The sequence below is a fragment of the Catharus ustulatus genome, chromosome 2, assembly GCF_009819885.2.
Source record: "Catharus ustulatus isolate bCatUst1 chromosome 2, bCatUst1.pri.v2, whole genome shotgun sequence".
Taxonomy (NCBI): domain Eukaryota; kingdom Metazoa; phylum Chordata; class Aves; order Passeriformes; family Turdidae; genus Catharus; species Catharus ustulatus.
In genome coordinates this window covers 110,286,211-110,307,610 of record NC_046222.1, presented here as the reverse complement: position 1 = coordinate 110,307,610, position 21,400 = coordinate 110,286,211, and the positions used below count along the sequence as shown (strand labels likewise).

The 21,400-nt window shown below is 38.7% G+C and overlaps 1 protein-coding gene across 3 annotated transcripts in view; it reads right to left on the bottom strand.

Moving 5' to 3' along the window:
• MBTPS2 (membrane bound transcription factor peptidase, site 2) overlaps positions 1-19,065 on the bottom strand; it is a 39,446-nt gene extending 20,381 nt beyond the window's left edge. Inside the window, exons 1-7 of one of the 3 annotated variants that reach the window (XM_033051918.2) lie at positions 18,907-19,065; positions 14,013-14,161; positions 12,179-12,317; positions 8,290-8,393; positions 5,775-5,902; positions 1,938-2,056; positions 954-1,091 (exon numbers count right to left, since the gene is read on the bottom strand). In XM_033051918.2, the coding sequence (XP_032907809.1) occupies positions 954-1,091; positions 1,938-2,056; positions 5,775-5,902; positions 8,290-8,393; positions 12,179-12,317; positions 14,013-14,161; positions 18,907-18,981 (852 nt within the window). In that variant the 5' untranslated portion in view covers positions 18,982-19,065. Of the gene's footprint in view, positions 1-910; positions 1,092-1,937; positions 2,057-5,774; positions 5,903-8,289; positions 8,394-12,178; positions 12,318-14,012; positions 14,162-18,553; positions 18,688-18,906 lie in introns of those variants that run through there. The other 2 variants (XM_033051914.1, XM_033051915.1) reach the window with 2 other exon arrangements.
• Positions 19,066-21,400: the final 2,335 nt, after the last annotated feature.

The window sequence follows — 21,400 nt, the reverse complement described above, 5'->3', positions numbered from 1 at the left end:
GTAGTGCATCAAAACCATCGACAGTCAAGTTGCCTGACCTCCTGTTTATTTCCAGGATGATGGAAAAATGCAGTGACAATTTTAAAGGTCTGAATAGCATCCTATAGGCTTTGCTCAGAAGCAGCCTCTTACCTCTGGAATTCAGTTTCCATAAATTCTTGCATGAAAGAAACTTTAGAGAGCTTCAGGGCATGTCACAAGACGCTCAGTCAATTTAACTTGACTGTTCTTTTTTGTTCTACAAAATTTTTGTTTATTGTTCTAGTTTAATGCAGTTTGGTTGGCTTTTTTTGGGTTTTTTTGGTTTCTTGGGGGTAAGCCCTTACAGTCACAGGCACTCTAATGTATAAAAGGAAACAGAAGGAAGTACACTAACTTCCAGAAGCAGTATGTGCAATCCAGACAAAACTGAGTTTATGGGCAACGACATAAAACCCTATAGGGAGACATATCCAAAGAAAATTATGGATATATCCATAATAAAGCACATCATTGGGTTAAATCATACAAATTGCAATGTCATGCTGATAAAGCTGTGAAGTAACGTGGAATTTACATCTGCAAAAGATCACTGAGTTGATCCATTTTACAGAACTTAAAATAGAGGAGATAACTGTACTACTGCTAAGAACCAAGTTCTGCAATAGAAGAAGCAAATTTTATCATTCAGCTCATACAGGGCATTTCTACAGGATGACTGCAAGACAACAGAAATTCCTATTTCTAGCCCTCCCTCACTTTCAGATTTCACAAAACAGCACAGCACATTGGTAATTGCTTAAGACAAGAGAGCAGATTTGACTTACAAGAAATCTGACCCCAAAATCCAAAATAGTCTTTACGACACAATAAAATTAAAATATAAATGAATTAACATACAAAATAATGAGGAGAGCACCTTAAGTCATACCTCTAGCTGGAAAGCTTAACTGCTGTAGGGTGGCTGCACTTACACAGTAGCCGACCTGTGACTTCTCTGAAATGTCTCCCAGACATGAATTCCAGTCTTCCACGTTATAAACTGGGCAGTCCTGTAGGTTAGTGACAAGGTCTCCCACAAAAAGACCTCTTGGTCCATTGGCAGGAGAATCCTGAGAACAGTGAAGTCAGTCACATTACTATACTGAAAACCACAAGGATTAGTTCACAGTTCTACTGAATACTTTGAAATATTTAGGTTAAGACACTAAAAAACAGGGGGGAAGGGGGAGGGAAAGGGAAATCTCCAAATGTCCTGGAGACATCTTCAAATTTGAGCAATTATTTTTATATAGGTCAAAATAATAAGAAAACCCACCACACATTAATAAGTTCAAGAAACTTATTTTAATACCCTGAACTTTTCAAGAAAGTAGGTGTACCTACACTTTAAAAGGTAATAAAGCATTGTAAGTGTCACTCTTTCCTGAGTTTTTTTCAACTGACTTTTGGATCCAGGAAAGATTTGATCCTTTCAGCTCTGCTGTTCAACTGTGCTGTTTTTGATTAAGTCAGGAAAAAAATCATTCTTTTCCAAAATCCCAGTAGCCTATCTCTTCTCTGCTTCCAGCTGACCAAACAAGGAAATCAGCTCAAAATAATCTTTAACATTAAAAACAGATAGCAGTAACTGGAGTGATAATGCAGTTTCCAGTAGATTTGCTTTGTGCCAATACTGAAAAACAGTTTAAAACTCCCAAAAATGAACCTGCAAACTGATCTCAAAAGTCTCAACAGTTTAATAGTATGCTAATTAGTCTATCCATTATTCACACCATGTTCCCTTACTTACTAATACTAAGATATGTGAGACTGAAAGGAAAACTTTAACCAAGAAGCTTAGTATATTAGATTCTGCAAAGAGCTGCACTGACCAAATCTCATGGTGACAATAAGAGATATAGATACATTTCAGATCACAAACCATATAATATTGAAACAACAAATATCCTTCTTACCTCTGCAACCTCAGTGACAAGCGCCCCAACACCCGTGTAATAGAAAGGGAAAAGAATGGCTGGCAGCAGAAACAGCACCATGAAACTGGCAACACCAAGAACAAAATTATGCCACACCCCTAAAAACAAGCCAAAAAAAGTTTCTAAATAAACACTAATAAAAAGCTGCTTTTTAAATTATCCTACAGATGCCTTCTAATTAACTTTCCCAAAATTATTACTGTAAGAATAAATGGAAAGTTGATTTGTGAACATAGGCATAAAAGAAGAGCACATAGATTACAAACTTTAGCTTCTATAATGCCACTTTGTAAGGGAGTTTTAGACAAATCTCTAAGCCCCTGAGAATCATACTATCAAAAAAGACAGGACAGCACCAAGTCCATTTCTAAGGTGCCATTCTAACAGATTAAGACTTCATGTACCACTAAGTATTTTCTAAGTATGAGAGGGCAGTGTATCCAGAAGAAAAACTGGGCTACTAAATCAATTATTAAAATACAGCTTCTATCTACAGAATTATCTTCAATCATAAATATTAAAAAATAGTGGAATGAAATGTATTACATGTTACCTTTTACCACAATAAACTACTGAATTTAACAATCTCAATAAATGGGTCTATTTTTGAATAAATACTGTTTGTCCTAGAGAGCAAGATGTTTGAAATTTACTTGCAATTCAGTATTTGTGATGGTAACCTACATTATTTCAATTAAAATTATTTGGTACACGTGTATGTGCCAAACAAATTTAGAAAATTATTTGAAAAAAAGGTTTATTCTACAAGAAAATATGAACCTAAAACCCCATCAAGAAACTAAATTGTACAATCAGCATTTCCTGACATGTTTTTTTGGGGAACATATTTGCAATTGCCGTCTTTATAGTATGTAGTTCTCCATAAGAAGCAATGAGCCATTATCATAAGACACAGCTAGTGTTCATCATCAAAGCTCTATGATGTCCATGTTCAGCACTGCACAAATTTGCTCATTTAGTTTGTGTTCTCAGACAAACAGTTTTGTACAAACAATGCAGGAAAACTTTCCAGTGTTGAAGAGTCTTTATTTGCTTCTTCATCTTGTTATGAGGAGTTTGATTCAACTCTATACTTACAGTGCAATTACAGCACAAATTCAATTAAATATATTTAAAAATATATTAATCCTATCTTTCTTGTAGTGTATATAACACAGAAATCATAGCATATGGCAGCCTTATTTCCCCTGTCTGTCTTCTCACCTCACCTCTCACATCTCACCTCACCTTCTTTTACACTTCTAATGTTACAAAAATGAGAGATTTTTGAAGTTCTTGAAGTAAGGGTTTGTTGCCATTTCCATTTGTAAGTGCTTCTTAAAGTAATTTCTTTCTATAGTTTTAATTGTATCTCATGGGAAGGCACTCAGATAGAGGAAATGTCTTATAATCAGTTCTCCTTATCTCATGTACACACATTTATTTGCAACAAATCCAGAAGCAGTGAGCAAATATTTTAACTTTATTGTTTTAACCTTTTTATCTTAGAAATATTTTTTCAGCTTAACAGCTTAAACAAAAGACAAAAATGTAAAATGGAAACAAAATTCTTTTGCAGCTGCTACACAGAGCAAACTGAAAAAATCCCAACCCTTAAAGTAATAATAATAAAAAAGAGTTGATAGAACTGCTAGAGAGTGACAAGGAATACTTTCAAGCAGATAGGAAATAGGGGCCTTGCTACCAAAATTGACACCATCTGCTGTGTGGAATACAGTAAAAAGTCTGAAATAGAAAGGTTTCAAACTCATCCCAGGTGATCCACAGAAAAATAAGCTTGCTCCAAATGAGGATACCTGCAGAGGCACACTGCTCAATCTACATTCAACTTCATCTTGTTAAAACTGCCTCATCCTTGGACACCTAATTCCTTACATTTAAAAAGGGACATTTCACACAACCCTAAAAAACCTTAAAATAATTTATTAACTATTAATTATTAAAAAAAGAAAAAATAAATTAACTCCTTTAAAAACAAGATAAAATGTATTAAAAATTATCTCAGAAAGTAGTAAAAATATTTGAACTTATTATAAGAATGTGCAGCACAGAATTACTTTTCATTTATCTAGTAGGCATGGAATTACACTATAAATACCAGTCTTACAAGAACACTCATTTCCTATTCTTGAACATATGATGCCATCTGCTGTACAAAAAATATATTTTTTGATCTCCAGACTATAGCTGGATTACAAAAAGACTATTTGGTATTGGCCTCTAGTCTATGTCTGTTACTTAGCTGCCATATAATAATCTGAGAGCATGTCAACATTGCATTTGATCATTATCAAACATCATAATTCTGAAACATATCTACCATAAACTGTAAAAAAATGCATTTATTTGTTATACCTAACTGAAAGCAAGTCATTCATGCTGACCAATCTCGCAACATTTGCTTCCTGCCTTGTATTCCCCCACTTCAGGTTTCCTGAGAAACATAAATTATTGCAGGTGTTTGCTTGTCATCAAAACATGCAAGCAATTATTTTCTATTACAGTTCAGAATTATTTTTCTCTAGATAATGTCTCAGGAATCTGTGTAAGCAAACCATTTTGAAATTCAGTATGTCCTTTCTTTCAGTTCTGTCCTCAGTAGATGGAAAGGAAACAGATTAATTTGACAAACAGGGCTTCATAAATGTTAGCCTATTGTAGTGAATGATTTTGGTGATTCAGGTATTTGGAATACAGATATATTTATTTACCTAACATTTATAATTATTTACTTGATTTATGAAAGCTTGAAAACATGCTTGCTAAAGGCTTCTGTATGCCCATCCTCTATTTGATGTTTTAGACACATTATTCAAGAAACAACTTAATAACTAAACATTACAACAGGATGGTTGCTAGCCTGCAACAGAGAAACACCAGTATCAAGAACTGAACCAAGATGATAACTTTTCTATCTCTATTTCAGTTCTTTGGGAGCCACCTTTGTCTCTACAAATAATCACACAAGTGGTTCAAGCTGAACGACACAGTCTCAGTTTGACTTTTCACAGCAAACCAGGCTATACTTCCAGTAGCCAGAGACTTCAGAAAACATCAAAAACATCTGGAGGTTATCTGGAGCCATAAGCTATGATTCTCTTTGGATGTTTGTGTTTTAACCTTTATTTCCTCCTGATGGCAACATCAAAACACAGCAACCTGTATAATAACACAACTCACAGGTCAGTGAAAATCACTCACAATACTACTGAAGAATAGACTGTTCCTATTGCAGAAAATGGCAGTGAATTGTTCAAGGACGTTGATCTGTGACAGGAAGTCCTGCTCTCATAGCACCATTCTGGTTGAGTATTTCCCAGCTTGTGTGCTCCAAGGTTTTATTACATAGGCATACAATGTGCAGAAACATCCCAAACAGCAAACAAAAATGACAAAGGAACTCCTGCACCTGGTGCAAGAACTCTTTCTAATGAGAGGAAGAACAGAAACCACAGCTTTTCCTCCAACCACACAACTGGAATTTCTTCTGCACAACTATTCTTAATTTGATCTAGAATATAATAACGTTTTTTATTACAGGAAATTGGCACTCGTTTAAGATGCTAGAAACTGACATCTCTAGTCCAGAAAGCAGCTCAATAAGGACAGTAATGATCAAATGATTTTCTGAGATGCCAACACAGGTTCAGAACAGAAGGATCACCGTTAGGAAAAGAGAAGTTTTGGTATTTATTCATTCTAAACCTTAAATACTCAATCAAAGATTCACAAATGATGCCTTAGAATAAGTAATGGCACTAAGCAAAGATTTAATTAAAAACCACAAACTATTACCTGCACAAAATATTCTTAACTGCTGGACAGGAGATATCAGTTGCAAATGAGTCGTGAAGAGGTCAACAAATGCTCCAGGATAGACAATGAAGATAAAAATCCCAAATCCATTAAATCGTACTTGTTCTCTTAAAAAGAAGAAAAGAGAAGTGAAGCGGTGTGACTGCAAACAAACAAGAGAAAAAACATAGATTCTACATAGCACACATTTTTTGACAACAAGAATTACTAAAAATTTAATTATAAAACTAATTTATTTTTTATACTATTAATAATTGAAAGATAATTAAACTAAAGGATGTTTTCTGCAGTAGTTGTCACTTCTAAGCAGTATACATTTTTAAGTTTGATAAAAACATAAAAGTTAAGTTAAACTTATTTTCTGTCTCCTGGTAAGAGTAACACATAAAATACTTTTTAAAAACCTACCTAACTTTCATCTTAAGATATATTTCAACATTTTGGGTAATTTTTCTTTTAAGTAAAAAAATGGCAGTCCATAGGAAGCAGTTTCAAACTCATCTATGTAAAAATATTTGCTAGAAGCAATCACTTTCCTTTTAAAGAAACATTTCCACAGTTCTGGAATTTTTAATTCCTCTGTTTCTCCTAAATGGAACTTAGAGTACGTTGTAAACTAACAAAAATGAGGAAAATGTCATCTGAAAAAATGAAAACAAAGTCAAGAGGTTAAAAGGACAAATGCTAATGCCCTTCCAAACCTTAAAACACTATGATTCTATTTAAATATATTAGCAGCTGACACTATTATACAGATAATATGTTTCCCAAGGGTTTTGCAAATTACTTTTAAATAGAATTTTTTTAACAAATACAATAAAGTTTTTTGAAGCTAGAAATTGCATAAATGACTTAAGAGTGACAAAATCATGTTCCAAGACAAACCAGGCACAGAGCTGCTAATCCCATGCCTTTACTGAGTGCAACATTTTACTTATTTACATTTATCTAATGTGCATATCCACCAAAAGACAAAGAATTATACAAAGTTATTCAGAACTAGGTCGTATACTAACGCTGTGGAGTTATCTCATCCCATGTTACCAATTAATAATAGCAGGCAGTTCAATGCCTATTCAGGATTTCATGACTTGGGTAGAAGATACACAGGGAGGAAGAAAAAGACTTGTTTGGTACAAGCCTTTACTAAGCTAAAGCTCAAAATATTTAAGTTCTTATAGTTCACAGTTAATGCTTTCTAGAACTGAAGTTGGCAAAAGTGTATTAGATTTCAGGAAGGCTAAGTGGCTTGTCAGAATGATAAAATTTGCCCGCAGCACAGCTTTTTAGTGAAGCTGAAACCCTGAGGATTTACAGTAACAGCACTACAGACCCAACCCATGCTAGAAGGAAAATAAAAGTCAAGCAGAAAACAGGAGGAGCAATACTGGCTGCCAATGTACATTGGGCCAATTAATTTCTCCTCTGGAAATAGCTGGAAAACCAATTTTTTGACGAAAATATAACCCAAACTTGAATATTCAAAGCCCTTGCTCTAGACCTTGAATAAAGATATCACACCATTGAGATACAAGAATTGTTCTTCCTTTCTGCTTAAAAAGAGCTCTGTAGTAACTCCTAGCTTCTCTGCAGTCTGCTAGCAACATGTAGTACAAAGAAAATTTTGTTGCTTCTTCCTGTCATGGGATAAGCAAAAGGTTCATCCTCCATAGAAAATTCCCTGTGAATATTTGAGGGAAGAAAGCTGAAAGACAAGCAGAGCATGAGGGTCTCAAACCACTCCTCTGACTGACAACTCTGGGGTTACAAAAAAGGTAGTATATGGGTAAAAATGCAGTCATGAATCCCCACACTCAGGAAAATCAGAGAAACAACTTAGGGGTTTATGCTCAAAGAAGAGATAATGATGCTGTCCAGGAGAAATGTGGAGGACACCTGAACATCAGTCCCAGTAATCACTGCTTAACCTTTTTATACTTAAGTGGCATTTAACAGAAATTACTAACCTATCAAATAATTTTTGTGAAGTAAGCAACATAGTTAAAGACATTAAAAATATAATCTTTGATCAAAACTAATACATCAGTAAGGTTAACAGGGGCAAATCACACTTGATGAGTTATTGCTTCAACCTTTTCGTATCGTATTTCACAAGCTATGATTAAACAAGTCAATTAAAAATCTATTTTAAAGTATGACTGTCCCACAGCACATGAGTTCTTGTCAAGAGCTACAGGTGCAGAAACGCAATTCCTGTGTAACAAACAGAGCCACTTAAAAATTGTTTTAAACCTGATGCTATATTTGCAAAGCAGAAGTCCTTTCTCATGATCTGTATAATAGACACCGTATTAAAACTCTATCCTTAATTTGTACACTCTTCCAAACTTCAAATCTAAGGAAGCTAAAAATTATAGGCTAAACTGACTCTCTAGATAAAACAAAGCAGTGCTAGCAACATTCTTGGGTAAGTAACTGCGCTGGAATATTTGGCTTCGTTGTCAAGAGTAGGAGAAAATAAAAAAGAAATTACCGAATAGCTGCCACCCCATGGCCGACTTCATGTATCACACCACTGATGAGGATTGCAGAGAAGAAATAGGTCAGCTGGCTGACGGGCAAATTGACACCAGGCACCTGTTGATGTGGGCATGACAACAGAACAAAACACAGGAGGAAAACAAGAGATACAGAGACAGATCATTCTGCCCCTAGATTTGCTGTTCTCACTCACTTCTTCAGACCCACAACAGAACAGGGGCTGTTCTCATGCAGCACGATCAGTTTGCATCTCTTTTACCAACTTATTCAGTGTATTTTAATAAAAATTAAAAATACATCATTTTGTTGAATGTTCTCCAGGCACAAAAGCCCTCTCCCTGCCCTATATATTTCCCACAGCTCTGACCAATGCGTCCTACTCTATATAAAGTTTGAGAAGTTTATAAAAATGTACACAGATTTCCATTCAAATGAAATGGGCTTGGCTCTGTGAGCATTAGTTTACAATTTCCTGCAGCCAGCCATGTAGCTATAGAAAAGATCCACTTTTCGAAAGAAAATAATTAAAACTCTATGGCACTTTAAAGAGTATGAACATGAAAAGTTAAAAAATGAGTTGACAGCTGAACAGTCAGTCTCTCCCTTTTCTCTTCCCATACAAATCCCAATTATCCCAGTTTACAGGGTCAAAAAAAAAAGGTAATTTTCATCTATTCTTCAGGTTTTGGCAGTCTACACATGGCAATTTAACCTTAAAAAAACTCCACCTTGAAATCAGTATACTATTTTAATTTACCTAAGACAAATTATACAGGCCCCTCATTTTCTTCCTGCTGCTGTGGATTCCCACGACGCCCAGGTCCTTCACTGCACTTGTCATGGGACACCAACTGCTTCAAAATGGTCACTAGTCAAGGCAAGAGGAACCATCCCCTCCTTCCTCCTGATGGACCTTCATCCTGCTTGGTTCCATTCCCCTCAGCTGCTGAGCTGCAGTGGGATGATAAGGCCACTCCTGCTGCTTGTTTTGGACATTTCTCCTGTCACATCTACAGCTTTTTCTACTCAAGGCAGGCTGCACTCCAGTACGCTCACTAACAACTCATGTGAACACAACCTGAATTGCAATCCAGCCTCACAAAAGAGATGCTGTGGGCAAAATCTCCTGGCCCATCTACAGAGCTCTATAAAAACCAGCATGGTGGAAAACAAAAGGCTGCACATCCAACTAGGTAGGCTGGATTCTACCTTGGCTCAGTCCTGCACATTCTTCACTTTTATTTACCTACGCATGCAGTAGAGCTCTGCAACTCTGGTTGTTGAGACAATCCAGCTAAAATAAATTCTTCAAAAGGATTCATTAATGTTAATCACCTCAAAAATTCTATCCAGAGTGTGATGGTGACCAAGGAATTTACCTTAACTGGCTCAGCTGTGGTATCTCACAGTATGAAAGACAGCCACGCTTCATTTCTTAAACGTCACTGCTTGCATTACAGCATCAGCTGGTGGCACTAATGCATCACTTCAGTGGTGCTGCCTCTGCAGTGGGAGGACAGATGGCAACAGCAAGAGTTGCTATCTCAATTCCACTATGACTACAGCCTGCTAGAACACAGATGCTTTCAAACTACGTCAAAGAAGCTATTTTAAGATTCACCTAAAAGAGAAGCTATCTCTTATGAAGCGTTCTGAAACCAATAGCAGTATTTTGTTAAAAAGCACACTGTCTTGTATTTTATGGCCTTCTGGAAGTGCTTTTAGTAAAAGAAGATCCTTTGCTTGCAACTAATCTGCCTCTTTCCTACTTTTGCCAGTAGGTAATCAACACAAGAGGGGGTAGCTGAAGAAAAATAGCCCAGTTACCTATAGATAGGGGTTTTAAATCAAGTACATCACTGAACAAAAGAGGAAGTGTACAAAGATCTTAAGAAAATTTAAGCAGAACTGTTTCTCCTCCCTCCACACCCAGAGGCTTAAATCTGAACAGCTTTATGCCACAGGCTAAAATTAAGTTTACAAAGAAAAAGCAGGGTTTTGCTGGCTAATTCACTCTCTTCCAGGTAGTGAAATACAAGTAGATAATTTTAAAGAGAAGGTCCTCCTAAATAATTCTTCACCTCTTTGCAATCACATAAGTCTCTTTTTGGTGTCAATTTACACTAGCCCATTCCTCTTAAAAAGAATACAGAAACTTGCTAAAGCCAGAATTATACAACTGTGACTATGTAGAAATGAAAGACTGAGGTAAGAAAGGAAGAGAACCACAACTCAATTTAGGAGAAGTAACCTTATCCCCACGCATGACATGACTTTATCCCCGTCTATTAAACTGTTTTCAGTGCCAGTCAATCATTAGTTTGAATGCAGTGCTATTGCCAGTAGGCAGTCACTGAGGAAACAAGTCCACATTGAAACTGTGAACATTATCCTACTTTTCTACTTTCATCGTTCCCGTTCACAGGAGGTTAATTCCAAAGGCTCATCTTTACTTTGGTTGTGTATGTGTTATTTTCTCTGAAGAGCAATATATTGTCAATGACCACTTTACTCTGGTGTCACAGAAGTAGATGGATCCATACAACGACCTCAGAAAAAGAAGATGCAAAGGAGGCTTTCCTTACTCCAGAGAGGTTAGGACAGATTTTGTTAGAATGTAATCGACAAAATTTTCTGTCACATGTTCAGCTCATGCCCTCCAGGATGCACAGACTTCCCACTACTGTGTGCCCTGGAGGTAATTCAGGAGCAGGCTCTGGACCGGGGACAGCAGTGGCAGTGACAGCAGTTCTCCCTCAGATCACACTGCCTGCTTTTTCCAACACACACTGCACTCTGTATATTCATTCTGGGAAAACAGACCCAGCCATCCAAAGGCACTGAGTTTATGGCATATGCTAAATCAGGCTTCCTGCCTCATGCCATTTTGTAAGTCTAGCTGCATGCAGCCAGTTTAGTGCTTACAGGAAGGTCTATTGTGCTACACACAATTCTCAACATCTGTTCACTTGAATAGCTGAGTACTTAAACAGAGTAACAAGGCTGGGCACCTCTGCTCTAAGCCATGTAGCAGAAGGCAGAAAAATCCCGTAACACTTTCTAAATTTCTGGAAAATGAGCACACATTTTGGCCAGATTGCACTCCTGATATAAAAAAGGTGACTAGGAACCCTTCCTGGTTAAAACTGTTGCAAGGAAATGTCAGTTCTTCCATTACTGCCTTGCAAGGAGATGAAAAAGACAGTATTTGCAATCTTTCCTATCCTGTAAAATGCATTCCATCCTAAAACCATACAATATATTATCCAGCACCAGAAATCCATTAAACAATTAAATATATCATTGGACTTTAAGTAGATACTGCCAAAAACAGCCCTTGAAATTTCACAGAGTAAATTAAGTCATAAGTCCTTGAAATGTCAAAAAATACATCCTCACTGACGACTCCTAGCTTTTGCCATCACACAAAGCTCTTTGCCCTTCTTTCCTTTTCCACTGCTGTTTTGTATTGTAATAAAAGAAACAGAACTTGCCTCTTCTTGTAAATTTTGTATGAGCTCTGCAAACTTTAAGGTCACCAGAGCATCTACACCGCACAGCTCACAGGAAACAAGTACTTAACTCAGTTTTATATTCTTAGAACTGTAATTTTATTCTTAGTACTAGAATTCAGGGCTTTTCAAAATGACTATCCAATCCCCACTCCTGAGGACTTTTAATATAAACTCTTCCACATGTTTGCCTTCATTTGCCCTTTTACTATACCCACTCTCCCATTTTTAAGGCTGGTAAAAAACCAGCACATTTTCATGTAGATGAACATCAGGAGTTGGGTTATTCTTGCATGGGAATATTTAAGCATCCCATACCCCATTAAGAAGCTGCTTTAGATCTGTAAGACCTGAGGAGGGAATACTCACCACAACTTGCAGCATTCGATCATTCTGGGCTTTCGGAGCCTCGGTGAGCATCTGGGTCAGAGTTTGCAGCAGGGTCTTTCCAAGCAGAATCACAGAGCCAAACATGGCAACTATTCCAAACACCATTCCCATGCTGAACCTACACAGAGAAACAAATAGTTCAGCAATGCACAGCCACAAGAGAAAAAGGGTATAATTTCTGGCTATGTAAATCTCTGCCTTACAGCACAAGTTATTACATAAAACACAGGGCAAAACCACAATTCATCAACAATCCAGTACAAAGATGCTCCAGGAAACTAGTAACAGCAATATACAATAATAACACCAATAACATATATTCTTCTTGTCTAATAAATATTTTACATTCAAACCATATCCTGATTGATTTTCAAATACTTTTATTCAGTTACCAATTTGTATAACTTGCTTGCAGCTATGAATACACAAATTTATATGAATACAGAAACATAACTAACAATGTATAATTGACCATGTTGCACCACAGCATCACATATTTAGAGACCTGGATCAAATGATGGGGCAGCTTATGGACTTATAAATATAAGCTTCTTTAGTACATTTTGCAGCTTTCTCACAAACAAGAAAACAGGTTAAAGAACAATAAATGAGACTGAATCTTTTTTAAAGAACAACTAAAAAGTACAATTGCAAGACCACATTAACACCAATTTCTTAAACTACATTGTTCTCACCAATTTTTCATTAAAATCAATGTTGAAAGCAATTTCAATTCATGTTACACCACCTAGTGAGAAATTTTTATTCAGCATTAATATTACTATTCTTATTTTACACTGTGCTATAGCTGAAGGATGTGATAACTTTTTTTTTAACTAAAACACTTCAATACCAGTCCTTCTTCCTCTTACAACAGCGCAACTGCTCTCTTATCAGCCTTAATGGAGCTCACTGGGAATTAGAAGATTTATTTTAAGCAACATGTACTTGTAATGTTAATTAAAGAGACTAGTGGAAACATTATACTGTAATAAATGATACACATTAAAAATTGTAATTGATATAGAGCTATTTCAGACTGATTATTACAAAATCATTACATACTAGAGAAACCAATATGAAGCAGATCTCTCTTTTATAACTATCTCACTGAGGGCAGCAATACAGGAAATGAAAAGAAATTCAAACCTTACTCATTTTTTATTTTCAGAGCAGATACAAAGTATATGCTAGGAAGGCAACTGAACAATAGTTTTCTAAACCAGACCAGGAGCACACGTACTAAAGCACCCTACTTATCTACCCATTGCCAGCCCTGTGCAACCTTCGCATGGAAAGGTGTGGGCAGATAAAAGACAGAAGGTAAGCAAGGTGCTTCTGAGCAGGTATTGTTGCTGAATGTCTGGGCAATGATTAACTACAGGGACAGGGATTATCTATAGGGATTAACAATTCAGTACAGCTGTCTCTGAATACTTTGTAAACTGTAGTGATTGGGAGAGCTAAGTCTACAGCATTGGGAAAGATCTAGGATCCGAGCAGCGGCTTTCAGACTTACTTCTGTGTTGCATGTAATAGCTGTACGCATAGTTCAAACCACAGGTAAAAATAGTTGAAGAATTTTTAGTTTTATAAAATCTTGATATGCAACCTGTATTGCATTTATGTAACTTCTAGCACAGGATGAATACTTATACTGGCACAGTACAATTAGAGCAACCACTCTAATTGGTTTTATCATTAGCCTATTAAAATAACCATGTTTACCCATTGCCCTTCTAATGCTGAAAAACATCAGTGTTCAATTGTTGACTGTGTATTTGACAGAAGAAAAAAGACACAGAATTTATACCACAAGTAGAGAAATCTGGGTTTCCATCTCCCCCAGCTGTAGAACTGGCGGTTGAAGAGCGCTGTTTGCCACCGCAGGTGGAAGGGAGAGACGCTCAAGCCGTACGTCAGCAGCCAGTCCTCGTACGATGCCTTCAGAGAGTTGGAGGACTGCAAAACAACAGAAAAACAGCTTGACCAAAACAAGGATTTTGTAATGTGACCAAGCAATAAATGTAATCTCTTGATATAAAAACAGATGTATAATTTCAAGTAGATGTCATACATGTAATTTACATTTTGACGTATAGGTAGGTGTGACATGTAATATCAAAAAGTCATGCCACTGTTTTGATGTCATTTTCAACAACTGTAGGTTTATGAGAGAAATTTGGTATCCAATTATCTGACAAACAAGGTCTTGCACTATCTTCCCTGGTGTTAAATCACTTTCAGTATTTCTACTTTCTGGTTAGAAAACTACAGACTGTTGATGCTATTCTTTCAATACGCAATTACATTCCAATAAACATTTTTTAAATTACAATGATGAAAAATGCTTCTTTTGCCTCCAGCTGAAAAAAAATGTCTAATACAGATGAGATATGGCTCAGTATTGCAGATATCTGTTAGTCAGGATGAAAATGAGGTCTATTATTCAAACACAAATATCATGCCTAAAGAGGGTCTGGAATATCTGATCAGACTAATGAAAAACCATAAGGAATTTAAAATTATCAACCTGTACTGCAATAGCAGTTTCACTGTGGTAACTTCCCAGCATTTCAAGACACTTCTAGTAATTGCAAAGCTTTCTCTTGATAAGAAATGTGACCTATAAAAGTGGCCTACGAATACTTACCTGCAGCATTATCTTCAATTATAGACCCATAACATGGTTTTTGCAATTGCTAACTTTATGGCACCTGCATTCTCAATAGGCTTTAGCCACCTGCTTCATGGAAGCTTGTGTCAGAAACCCAGGTAAGGAATGCTTTCCTTGGAGGTGAAAGAGGAACTCAGAGCTCAGGAAAAGCACAGATGAGCCTTGAGCCTTCTGACATTGGGCAGTTCCCAAGGCAGGAGTGTCTCTGACACAACCCAGACAAGTCTTGGGAGCTGTCTGAACTGGAGCATTGTTCCCAAGCTTCCTCACAAGCAGCAGCACCTACTGAAGACATCCAGAATGTGAACAGGCTCCCTTCCCCCCCAAGGAACTCCCTAAGTTTCTGGCTGTTGTCTGTGGTCTTTTAGAACTTGCCAATTCCTTGCACTCCTCCTGCCCTCCACCACAGCGGTGGGGGTTGAGGATCTCATACCGCACAATTGTATTAACAGCTTTTTTCATTTTGTCATATGAATTAAAACTTGAACACTAAAAGTTTATTTCAAATAACAAATTTCATCAGATATGAGACCCATTTACCTGAGTCATTGTCCACGCATTACCTATTACACCATTTAACCTTTTTTCTTGTATATTTCTGTGTAATTTCCTTCCTCTTCACCTTACTGATTTCAGCCACATTTTTGTTCTGTCATCTGAGGGCACCATCAGAAATTTTCACTGTAATGAATTCTCATCAACACTGCTCACTTCCTATGGCACCATTAAGTTTAGTGTCATAACAGGTTTTGCTAATTTTAACAGATCACAAATATGATTAGACTTGTACACAATTAGTGATACATAAGCCAAGGAAACAAAGAAAAAGACCTCCTCACATAATCTACAGATAATTAAGAAAAAAAAATACATAGATAATTAAGTACCTCTGACATGAGAAACTGTCTTTTGTGAATTACAAAAAATCATCCTATTCATTAATGCAGTCCAAAAAACCTCAAAACCACCCTAATACATTATTCCAATAAAGTTAATCAGATACATCGACCTGACACATGAAAATTTGTTCCTTTTATCACGTGTAAACCCTACTTTTTTCCCTTAGAAATGCCACAAATTCATCCCTTCAAATTCATTCAACAACATCATAGCCCCACTGTCCTAGCAAGACAAATAAATGTGAAGTTTTCCATGAGAAATATGGAATCACTGACCATACAGCTGTCAAATGTGGAAAAGGAAGGTACCAAAAAGTTTTTATTTTGTATTTTCCTCACAAGTTGTGCAAACGTTATTCATGATCACTAAATGACTGCAAACTTATGCAAAATATATTAAAAAGTTCTTTGCAAAGTTTTGCTCCTTCTATCCTGATCCCAGTGGGATCACCACATGATACACACACCCTCATGCCCTGGTGTGCTTCATTTCAAGCTGCTTCCACACAGGCCTTGACTCTGCTTCTCTGAGATCTAAGGGATCTTTGTTAGATTAGTTTTACTATAAAAGCAGTACCTACTTATTTATGCAAGCCTTTAAAATGCTGGACATCTGCTAAATACTCCAGGTGCTCCACAGGTATCTGCCACCAAGCAGGAGTCCTTAACATTCCTCTCTGCTGGCCAAATCTGTTCAAGAGCTCTGAATCATTTCAGCTTCCTGACTTTAAAAGCTGAGAGCCAACCTCGACTGAATGTGTCTAATGCATCCTTTATTTCTCACAGCACAAGGAGAGACAACCTCCTACCCCTTCACTCATCCCTGATCCTTCAGGCACAATGACATGTAATGAGTTAGGATGCTGGGAGAAGGAATTTAGGGGGTTGAGTGATTCCCTCTTACAAAATCCAAGCTTCAATGAAAATGGTGGCAGTGGTACAATGAGGAGCAATAACAGGGACTTAACATTCAAAATTCCAGCTTGACTTGGCATAGCTCTAGTTTCCCGACATAAACGTATCTTTTAATTCTAGCAATATTATAATATGTGGATTTATTTGGGCAAAAATACATTTACACACAGTTATACTTTCAATACTGCAGTCTAAGAGTCAGACTGCCAAAACAAAATATTCAAAATCTGAATAAAACCAGTAAGGGAACAATTGAGCAAAAACCACTGTGCATTGAGCAGGTTTACAGAATAAACATTAACTGCAACTTACACCACACATCCTTCCCTCACCAAAACTATCAACAGGATCACACATGGAAAAGTGTTCCCACATTAATTTTCACTCATGCTCTGTACAACCTCTTGGTGTAATTACATTGTAAGAGATTTGAGATTTAAATAATACAATTAATTAAACAGCACAATTTTGCTGTGGTTGCTAGCAGCCTTGGGTTGTGACTGTGGTGGAGATTTACAGTACCAGCAGAAAAACAAGCAACCTGAGCTTCACAATTATACAAATCTGGTTATTTAATCCAAATTCTATTTCAACTGTGGTACTCACAGTGAAACCTACGACTGAGATGTACAACATGAGATCTACCAGCAAGTTCACTGAAACTCAACAGCTCCCACATAATTCCTGACAATTAATAACCCATTCCTTAGTCAACTTCTAGCTAAAAGATCAGAATTAAAATTTAACTCATGCTTGCTATAGAATTCTAGGCATCCCCCCATTCTTTTTGAACATAAATCAGGCATTTAATAGGCCCCAGTGTAGGGGTTTTTTCCCTCCCTTGCTGCTGGAAGAAATGCAGTGGCTTTCCTTATTTACAAAAAAGAATAATTTTATGGTCTAATGCAGAAAGAGATCTTGAGAATCTCAGAGATGTAAATGGTCTCAACATCATGGCACAAGAGGTCTGGCGCCTGAGCTCACAGCCCAAGTCTTCACCAGACAAAAAGCTGCTGCCAAGGGAAGCAGCCTCCTGGCTGACCTTCCTGGTGTCTCACTGCAGTCAGAGCACGTTCTCCTGGTACCTGGCCAATCTTCTCATGTGTTTCAAAACAATGCTGTTGGGTTTTTTTTCAAATACTTAACACAGATTCACTGCAAGAAAATTTGAGAAGTCTTCAGGTATTTGTCATTATGTACAGACTAATACTTTGTAATTATCAGCTTTCATCATTAACGGAGCTAGATTTGCTCTCCAATTAGCTGCAGGGGGAGACACTTTTCCAAGTTTTCTAAGCACCTGAATTTTCTTGTATTTCTTCCTATATTTTACAAGAATGACAAAATGCACATTTTATACTTTCGTATCACTGAGCCTTATCTGCCTTGGCAGAAACAGATGCAGCTCCTGGACTGTAAAATTAAGAATTACAGATCAAACCTTTCATTTAATTTACCCTCATATTTAACCAGCACACAGCCTACTTTGCATGCATTCCTTGCAATTTTGGTCATGTCTTAGAAACCGTACCTCTGAATCTTAAAAAAAAAAACCTAAACAACGCCACACCACTTAATGAAACCAGAACAATGCACAGATGCATCCCACATATAATAAATCATGTCTTGGTGTATTTTCTTTTTATACCTTCTTCCATGTATCAGGAGGAAAAGGAAGCGTCTCCTAATACTCTCAAAGGATCAAAGTTTATTTCTTTAAAATAGTATTTGTATCAAGATCTGTCTCCACTTAATTTTTTCCAGTAAAACTAACGCCATTCCAAAGACACAAATATGCATCACTTTTAACATTTTTTTGGAAATCCATCATTATAAGGTGCATAATCTACACCGCAAACTTACAAGGCTGTCTTTCAGGATTTGTTAATATAATAATAATAAACTCCGGACGGCACGTTCAAATGCCTCGGGACCGCTGAAGCAGTACACTAAAAGCTGTTTTCCCTAACTTTTCGCGGGAGGCGTTCGGAGCGCGGGCGGGGCGGAAGCACAACAGGGGCCGGGGCCGGCGGGGCTGGGGCGGCATCGCCTCACGGCCCGGGGCAGCGCAGCGGGCCCGGCCAGGCCGCGGCCCCTCCGCCCGCTCGGGCACGGCAGCGGGGCCCCGGGCCGCCCGCGGCTCCCGGCGGGGCCGGGGGAACGGGGCTGCCGCTGCCTCCTCCCGGCTCGGCCGGCTCTGCGCTCTCGGCCCTCACCTTGAGCAGCGTGTCCGCCAGGTACACGGCGCACCAGCCGCCCAGCACGGTCACCACCACCGGCACCGGGATCATCGCGGGCCGCGCCGCGCCTCAGCGGGGCAGCCCCGGAACCTAACCTGCCCGGAACTTTTCTCCGACCGCCTCTACTGCCCGGGCGGACGCTTCCGGGCAGCGCGTCGGAAGGTGGCGGCATGACGTCACGGGCCGGGGCGCGGGGCAGCGTTCGGGGCGTTAGGGCGGGGCGCGTGCGCAGTGGGGGTCGGAGGGGCGAGGGGCGGGGCCGGGGCCGGGCTGAGGGCGGGGCCGGGCTGAGGGCGGACCGGGCTGAGGGTGGGGCCGGACTGAGGGCGGGGCCGGACTGAGGGCGGGGGCCGAGCTGAGAGCAGGTGGCGGCCGGAGTGGCTCGTCCTCCTGTGCCTGAAGGCGCCGCGGCTGTGTTCTCTCGCGCGTTCGTCGGAGCGGCTCCACTGGCGACGATCAGGAAACTGCGCGGGAGAATAAACGCTGTTTGTGGTGGCAAGATCAAAACACATTGTGGAAGCGCTTCAGTAACGAGAGAGTAACAGGGTTGCTTTTAACCGCTGGCGTTTTCTGAGAAATTCAGCGCCGGCCTCGTTGCACAACAAAATCATTCTCTGAGGCTGCCTTTGAGATTGGCTTTTAAGCAAACACTTCCTGGGCCCCGTGTTTCTTTCCCAGGCCACTGTCAATGCTTATTGTCCGACTGTGTGCCTGTACTGGGTCTGGCTGACATGGAGCTCCTTTTCCCTCCCGGGTTTGCTTTGGTGCTTTACAAAGGTGTTGGTAACACCGGGGTTGGCACAGCATCAGCACTGTCTGTCCAACATTCCCCCGTCAGGGGGCTGGGGCGGGCAGGGTCCGGGGACAGGGTGCAGCTGGGACAGCTGACCCAAATTAACCAAAGGGATAGTCCATAGCATGTGGCATCAGATATATAAACTAAGCAAAGGAGGAGGAAGCATTTGTTATTTACAGTGCTTGACTTCCAGAGGAAGTGAGAGAAAACAGCCCTGGGCAGCCTCTCATCATTGGCATTTGCAGGTGCAGAGCAGGAATTCAACTAGTAGTGGATGCTGGCTTCTACTGCTTCTGTTTGCTCAATTCCTTTGTCTTTCATCTCAACTCAGGGATTGTTTCCCCCCTACATTTAGATTTTCCGTCACTCTAACAACTCTTCTTTTAGATGGCAGCTGTCCATGTTGACTGATGCCTTTCGAGAATGTTGGAAAGAACTTCATTTGGACATAAAATCCGAAGAATTACAGAGTGTATCCAGCCCTGCATGCTGCCAAGTTTGAGTTTATGCACTGATATAGATGATTTTGAGATGTCCCCAGCATCTAAAAGGAGTTACAAACAGTCACAGAATATTGAAATCTGACCTTTTTTTTTTTTCTGCAATGATTCCCAGTCTAACAGATTTACGAAATCATTGAGAAATTACTCAAATATGGTTTATTCTATACCTTACTGGTTGAAAACTCAAGTTGTTCCATAAACCAACATGAATTTAATATAAATATACAGGCTATAAACCAGTGGTGGTCTTCAGAAGCAATGGAGGGGAATTGTATTCAAACAGTTGAGAACACGAGTTCTTTTACTAATGTCATACCCTCAGTGAAATAAAGCAAACTAAAATGGTTTAAGTGAACCAGTTGGTGACCAGGTTTTGTAACATTCTTGTATTTTTGCTGCTACATTCAGTTAGTGTACCACGAAATTACAGACTTGAATTTTATTAAGTTTTCATAGAAATTGGAACTGCAACTAAAAAAGAAATGAAAATAAAAGACACAGTCTATATTTTGCTGCTGGAAAGCTTATCTCAAGAAAAGAAACAAAAACAAGAAACAAAAAATTCTTCTAGAATGCAGAAGATGGAAGTTCTGAGTGAACTGCCAGCCCCAGTGTCCTGACCTGGGTAACTTGAGCAGGTGTTTTGCCCGTGGCAGAGAGGCAAAGTTTATCCTTGTTCCCATGGAATTAAGTTGTTGTGGACTGTGACGTGTTACACAGAGTGGTTGCATTTTAAAAGTAAAGGTGTTCAGGATTAAAGATTTCCACTTTAAAATGGTTCAGGAGGTGGCACAGATACTGATGCACATTTTACCCCTGCTTGGTTTTACTTAGAGCCAGGTATTAAGCTGAAGCAGTGGCCAGAGCAGAATGCCTGCAGTCACCACGTGAGTGCACAGTGTTCGAACGCTGTTCCAGAGCAGTTCAGCTGTCAGAGTGTCAGGAGTCACAGCTGAGGGGTGCATCAGGGGGAACATGACTGCACCTCAGCAGGGCAAGTATCTGAGAATGTTGGAAAAGTTAAACATCAATCATCATACAAGAGTGTCTAAGTGCATGCAAAAAGCTTGGACAGGAAAAAAATTCTCTCATAAACAATACTAATGGTTAAATAGAATTTATCAATTATCAAATCTAAATACCAAATAGAATCTGTTAATAATACAGTAAT